The following is a 6,514-nucleotide window of genomic DNA, read 5'->3' on the forward strand; positions in this document are numbered from 1 at the left end:
ATTGCCGCTCATCCGGCTGAAAAGCAATGCTCTTCGTCGACAAGCTAAGCCGTAGCTCATCCTCACGGCCGATTCTCTCCTGCATGTCGCCTTTCATTGGTTTTATATTCAGCCGTCATGCAGACAGGGTGGTCATTGTGTGCCGCGGACATCTGTGCTTTTTGTTTGTGTGTGCAAGAGACCGAGAGCAGAACAAAGGGAATTTAATGGACAGCAGACAATAGCCCCTACTAAGGTGGCCTGTAGGTAGATGTCTGCTTTCTGCTTGCATAAATTAGAGGTTGTTTTTTATTTTTTATTTTTATTTGCATGTCATAGTGCTCTCATGTCACACAGAGCTGAAAGTGATACAGTGGCAAGCTACTTACAGGAAGATACTGTGTTGGTAATATTTTCATTTCACAATTTGTCTGATTATAATCAATGTTCCTCTGACCCATTCAGACTCAGAATCTATTATGTAGCATTCTGAAAAAGAGAATCATAATGCTCCAATTTTGGTTCCAGTCATACAAGTGGCCTTCATCATTACACTGTACTTTACAGTGACTTTGTATTTTTTAAGATTGGAGATAGCTGTTTGAAACAAAAGAAAAGGCCTGGGTTCTCATGGGTTAACTAAGAACAACTGAAATGAGTTTTTCAGCTTGTGAACATATCGTCTCCTCCAGACTTGATCTCCCAGCTGCTGGACCCCGTCATCGACCCCTGGTTAGACAGAGAGACCTGCTACAAAACGATCCCCATCCCAGAGTCTTACACCGGACCTCATATTTTGTTTCCTCTGTCTGTCTCTGACACAAACGCCCTCCTGAGTGCTTTTAAAGAGCAGCAGGTACCGACATGACACTTTGTTTCGTCCCGATGCAACAATAAATGCGTCTTGAATACGGTGGACCTCTTCTTTCTGTGCAGATTCTACATGCCAGGTACGTCCTGCAGCTGCTGTACGAGAGCAAAAAGCTCCTCAAACAGATGCCGAATATTGTCCATTTGTCAACGTCCTACACCAAGGAGATCACCATATGTGGTGAGAAGTCTCAGTTTCAGTTCTCCTCGTTAACAGATCCAGCGTTGTCCTTTCTCTTGCACAGTAAGGCAAACCTGAAAACATTTGTCATTCTGATGCTGTCAGCACTTAAGGCTAGTAAACACCTCAATAAATGACCGCTGCTGTCTTTAAATGTGTCATAACTACTGCTGCCTGTGTCTTAATAGCAGGGCTGGAAGATATTTGCACACTGATCAGGCACTTGACTTCTCGTCCACAGCTGCCTCCTCACACCGACTTGCATCTCATTAAACTTAAGAAAACCTGTGATAAAAACAAAGAACACACGCTGTTTGTGTTGAGGTGGTGCCAATTGGAGATGTTTGCATAGAAGTTGCAGCTTAAGCCATTTAATTGTATTTTGATTTTCATTTCTTTTGGACATGTTCCTCATCCAATGTGGAAACAACTCTGAGATCATCGTCCTACCAAAACAGTTCAGTTGTTTCCGTGTCTCAAACATCTTTTTGTTGCTTTGACATTAACTTGAAGAATATAAAGGTTGTTCCACATTATTTCAATGACTTTGCAAAGTCCTCAGCATGATGCTGCTAATGTCGCCATGCTTTATAGTTGGTGCAGTTTTCTTAAGCCTCTTGAAGATTTGTGAGTGCAACCCAGAAAGTCAACCAAATTGAGAAGATTTCAGATGTCATGGCAGAATTATACCTGCTGTTTTTTACAAAGTGCCTAGGTACAACAAGCAATGTATTAGCAGGGGTACATACATAATACCTATACATAAAAGGCCTGTTTGTATAATAATTCAGGCCCTATGTGGTTTAAGGAAAATTCGGAAAATGTTCATTTAATTATTGTTTTGGAAAAAGAAATGTCTGCTTTTTGGAAAAAGAACAAGTCAAAGAAATTCAAAATAATCCAGCAACCCTTGATTACACAAGGTGCACAAGTGTGTGTATCTTTTTACCCAGAGCTGTATGTCCATGTCAGAATTAGTGATTTTTGTTTTTGCTTTTTTTGTTTTTTGTTGCAGGTGATCTGCACGGCCGGCTGGATGACTTAGTTCTGATATTCTATAAGGTACCCTAAAACAGAAATGTCTCTGTTTGTAGAAATACACAACAAAGCTTACAAAGAATAAAATAAAATGTTTGTTCTGGTCAAAATGTAGTTACTTTTTTTTTTGTTGATGTCCAGAATGGACTGCCTTCTGCTGAGACGCCATACATCTTTAATGGAGACTTTGTGGATCGTGGGAAAAAGTCGGTAGAAGTGGTAATCCTCCTACTTGCCTACCTTCTGCTTTACCCAGACCACATGCACCTGAACCGGGGAAACCACGAGGATCACATCATGAACCTCAGGTGGGTGTGTGGGGGGGAAAAAGAAAACATGGAGAAAGAAAAGTTCATCCCCAGAAGTCCTCAAGAATTTTTTCTTGCTTCTCAGATACGGATTCACAAAAGAAGTTATGCAGAAGTATAAGGTAAATCCAGCAGATAATGACATTGTTCCTCCTCCACAAAAATAACTAAGGATCTGGTGATTTGGATTATTTTGGTCCACCATCATAAGATCTGTTTGTTTAACTGCATGCAGACCCATGGCCGTGAGATCCTCCAGCTGTTTCAGGACGTTTTCAGCCTTTTGCCCATCGCTACAGTCATTGATGCAAAGATCCTCATTGTGCACGGAGGAATTTCAGACCAGACTGATCTGGAATTGCTCAGCTCCATAGAGCGGCACAAGGTCAGAGAAAACCCATAGCTGCCTTTTGATTTTATGTTTTATAAACTGCAAGGATTTTTTTTTTCCCCGTCATGTGAGGGCATAAAAAAATCACAGGTAGTCCAGATGGTATTAAAGTTCCTTACTTTAATATTGCTACCCTTTAAAGTTCTTCACATATTGTTACATTAAAGGAAACTTAAATGCTTTTCGTTTGGATTTTAAGTGACGGACTGCCACAAACTAACTGTGAAATGGCGATTTTTAAACATTTTTCAAACAAAAACCTGAAAAGTATGTTGCACGTCCATTAAAATGCATCATGGTTAGTGTATTCAGGCCTCCTTTGCTCTGACAGCCTGGAATAAAGGAGTTTATTTAAGGGATATGCATGATCCACTTTTCAGATATTCAAACAGTTTTGTTAACCATGTGTCACTTTGCGCTACAAAAATAGAAGATAGTAATTAATTAAACAATAGTAATTAAAATTGAACAACACAATTACACCATTTTGTTAGTAAAAATGGTGTAATGTTGTTTCTGTCACGGTTAACCCGAGCTAAAGCTTTTTAAATCACTTCCGCTGAGATATTTAGATATTTATGTTCTGCCTTCTTCTCTGAACATCTGTGTTAGTTGTTGACCTCACATCTTGTCCTCTCAGGTGAAATCCGCCCTGAGGTTTCCTAGACGCAGCTTGGAGCAGCTTGACATCGGTCAGTCCCATCGACTGGGCAAAAGAATGAGGCCGACGGACATCTCTCGCCCCAGCAGCAGTCGCAGCTACAATGGGAACCACAGGACTCCCACCCTGAGGTCTGATCTCTTATCTTTATTTGCAGATGTTTAGTCATTATTTATTTATTTATTTTACCAAAATCCTGACTTTTCCTGCTACCTGCTCTCATCCTCAGAAAGAGGAGATGCAGGCTGAGCCGGCAAGATAGCGGAGCCTCCACTTCATCGTCTTCATCCTCATCGTCGTCCTGTTCTTCGCTCTGCTCTCCTCGAACTCCCTCCTGCATCTCACCCCAAACGTACCCCTCGTCTCCCAGCACACCCTGCAACGTCCTCCGGGTGCCTTTCCTGGACTCTCTGTCCTCTGTTCCTCTCCCGTCACCCCCGCAACAGGAACGGGAATGGAAACAGGTGAGAGATTTTTCAGCTCTCTTTCATAAACCGACGTGTCGTGTGTGTGTATATATATATATATATATATCAAGCTTCCAGGCCTCTGGTAGAGGACCCAAGCTCAGAGGATGAAAAAGAGACCACCCGCAGAGGGTGAGAAGGGAATTGTTTTTTATAGCGTTCGTGTCCACTCTTGCATTTGCCAGATTGTGGATATATTGTGGAGTGACCCTAAAACCCAGGAAGGCTGCAGCCCCAACTCCTTCAGAGGTGGAGGCTGCTACTTTGGCCCCGACGTTACTCAGAGGCTGCTGCACAAGCACGGACTGCAGCTGCTCATCCGCTCTCATGAGTGCAAACAGGAGGGATACGAGCTCTGTCACAGCGGACGGGTAGGACACATTCACCTTGCTGTTGCTGCCCAAAAAACTGTGACATGTTTGGATGGGCACAGATGAACTTGTGAATCTCATAGGTGATCACCATCTTCTCAGCATCAAACTACTATGAGGAGGGAAGCAACCGTGGTGCTTACATCAAACTGGGAAAGGAACTGGTGCCTCGCTTCTACCAGTACCAAGTCAGCCGCACAACCCGCAGGCTTACACTGACACAGAGGTGCAATGCAGTCGCTCCTAAATTTAAACCAAAGTACTTAGAGTAATATTAGTAAATAAGATTTATCTGATGCTAATCCATGTTTGCCTTCTTCCACTTCATCCGTCTCTTTCTTTGCTTTCTCTAAAAGATTTATGTGGTCTGAGATCAGTATTGGCTCTTAAACCAGAGGGAGTCTTTCTGAACCCTGAAAGAAATGGAAAAAACTATAAAACAGACAAAAGTTTCCACATTTTAAAGAATCTGTTAACTATTCAGTTCAGGTTTGATTTGCACTGGTATTTTGAACAAATGCTGACTACGCCACAAGCTCCCCAAAAAGTGGAATAACTCTTGGATTTAATGGAATCAGAACCACCATTTTCTAATACAGCTATGTCTTCTTCTGTAATGGGCTCCTGTAAATAAACTATAGAAAACTGCTAAGCTAAGTGCAAGTAGCTGATTCCCCCCGAGCTCCACACCACATACATGTGCCGCCCTCAAGCAGCATGCCACCTTGGGTGGTGAGCCACAGGGCCCACATCAGGAACCACTTTAATCTGTGATCACCCATCAGGCAGAGCTGTGAGGTGTGTGGTTCCCAGTCAGTCATCATACAGACATTTGCTGGAACCAGTCTAAGTGCACATACCTCGTCTTTAAACACTGTGAAACTTGCATAGTGTCCCCAGCCCTGGTTATCTTGAATGTTCTTATCATTCAGAACTAAAATATTGAAATAAAATTCTTGGTTTATAGCTTGTTTTTTAAATTTGTATTGCAGAGTTCGTGCAGCTGAAGGCTCTGCTCTCAGGGCTCTAAAGGAGAAACTGTTTGCCCATCGATCTGAGCTGATGACGGGCTTCCTGCAGTACGACCCAAATGAAACCGGTACTCTCTGCTCCTTCCAGCGCCACGCAGGGGGGTGAGGGGTCACCCTTGTTATCACATGAAGCTGTTACCTTAGAAGCAACCTTTGTTACAGGTTGCGTGTCAGTCGGTGAATGGGCCAAGGTGTTGGAGTCTGTCCTGAGACTGGACTTACCCTGGCGGACACTTCGTCCACACTTAGTCCATCTGGCACCAGATGGCAGTGTTGAGTATCAGTCCTGCTTTGAGGATGTGGGACCAGGAGCTCCTCTGCCTCAGGTCAGAAGATAAAGTACCCAAGTGCTGTATGAACAAATATTTACTAATCCCTGATAGGAAATGTGAAACTAAAAGACAAATCTTATAATTGTACTTTATAGTAATTATGCTATATTTGCTGCATGTGTTTTATTTTTGTTTGTTTTTTTAGGTTGCTCCCACCTTGGCTGAAACTCTGTTCAGATACAGAACCGACATCGAGATCATTTTCAACATCATAGACAAAGATCATTCAGGTACATAAAACTCTTCAGCATGTTTTAAGTTGGTTCGTCTTGTTCCCCGCCAACTAAAACGTGTTCATGGTGGATGTGGATGTGTTAAGGTCTGATATCCATTGAGGAGTTTCGCCACACCTGGCGCCTTTTCAGCGCTCACCTGGGGGTCGCCATTGACGACAGAGCCATCGATGAGCTGGCCCGCAGTATCGACTTCAACAAGGACGGCAGCATAGACTTCACAGAGTTCTTGGAGGCCTTCAGGGTGGTGCACAAACTGGACATTAAAGATCATCAACTGAGCGAAAACGCGGATAAAGAGAAGTGTGCTTGAGTATTTGAAAGGAGACATAAACTCGATGCGAAGAGATACACCTGCTGCAACCTCCAGTATTAAGGTTCTTTTAATGTCTGCTATTTATTTGTTTTAAGTAAAAAAAAGAAATCAGCAAAAAAACTAACTTTTTTTTTCTCTCCTACATTTACAAATTCACAAGCAGTACTTATCCAGAACCACATTTCCCATGAATGCAAAAAATGAAAAATAAAAATTGCTTCCTTTGAGTCCACCATGTTTATTTTTCACAAGTGTTTCAAAGTGACTTCTTAGGTGTGCGCTTGCATGGTAATTGGCTCATATACTCTGGTTTTCTACCTCAGTGATTACAAGCCA

The 6,514-nt window shown here is 42.5% G+C and overlaps 1 protein-coding gene across 1 annotated transcript in view; it reads left to right on the plus strand.

Moving 5' to 3' along the window:
• The window catches only part of ppef1 (protein phosphatase, EF-hand calcium binding domain 1), a 10,624-nt gene extending 4,219 nt beyond the window's left edge, over positions 1-6,405 (plus strand). The window contains exons 5-18 of the mRNA XM_016675374.1: positions 647-835; positions 916-1,030; positions 2,046-2,092; positions 2,210-2,376; positions 2,462-2,498; positions 2,612-2,761; positions 3,408-3,559; positions 3,658-3,892; positions 4,081-4,266; positions 4,350-4,492; positions 5,259-5,365; positions 5,460-5,623; positions 5,775-5,859; positions 5,949-6,405. Coding sequence (XP_016530860.1) covers positions 647-835; positions 916-1,030; positions 2,046-2,092; positions 2,210-2,376; positions 2,462-2,498; positions 2,612-2,761; positions 3,408-3,559; positions 3,658-3,892; positions 4,081-4,266; positions 4,350-4,492; positions 5,259-5,365; positions 5,460-5,623; positions 5,775-5,859; positions 5,949-6,175 — 2,004 coding nt within the window. The 3' untranslated portion in view covers positions 6,176-6,405. The remainder of the gene's footprint in view (positions 1-646; positions 836-915; positions 1,031-2,045; positions 2,093-2,209; positions 2,377-2,461; positions 2,499-2,611; positions 2,762-3,407; positions 3,560-3,657; positions 3,893-4,080; positions 4,267-4,349; positions 4,493-5,258; positions 5,366-5,459; positions 5,624-5,774; positions 5,860-5,948) is intronic.
• Positions 6,406-6,514: the final 109 nt, after the last annotated feature.

The sequence above is a fragment of the Poecilia formosa genome, unplaced genomic scaffold (assembly GCF_000485575.1).
Source record: "Poecilia formosa unplaced genomic scaffold, Poecilia_formosa-5.1.2 Scaffold113, whole genome shotgun sequence".
Taxonomy (NCBI): domain Eukaryota; kingdom Metazoa; phylum Chordata; class Actinopteri; order Cyprinodontiformes; family Poeciliidae; genus Poecilia; species Poecilia formosa.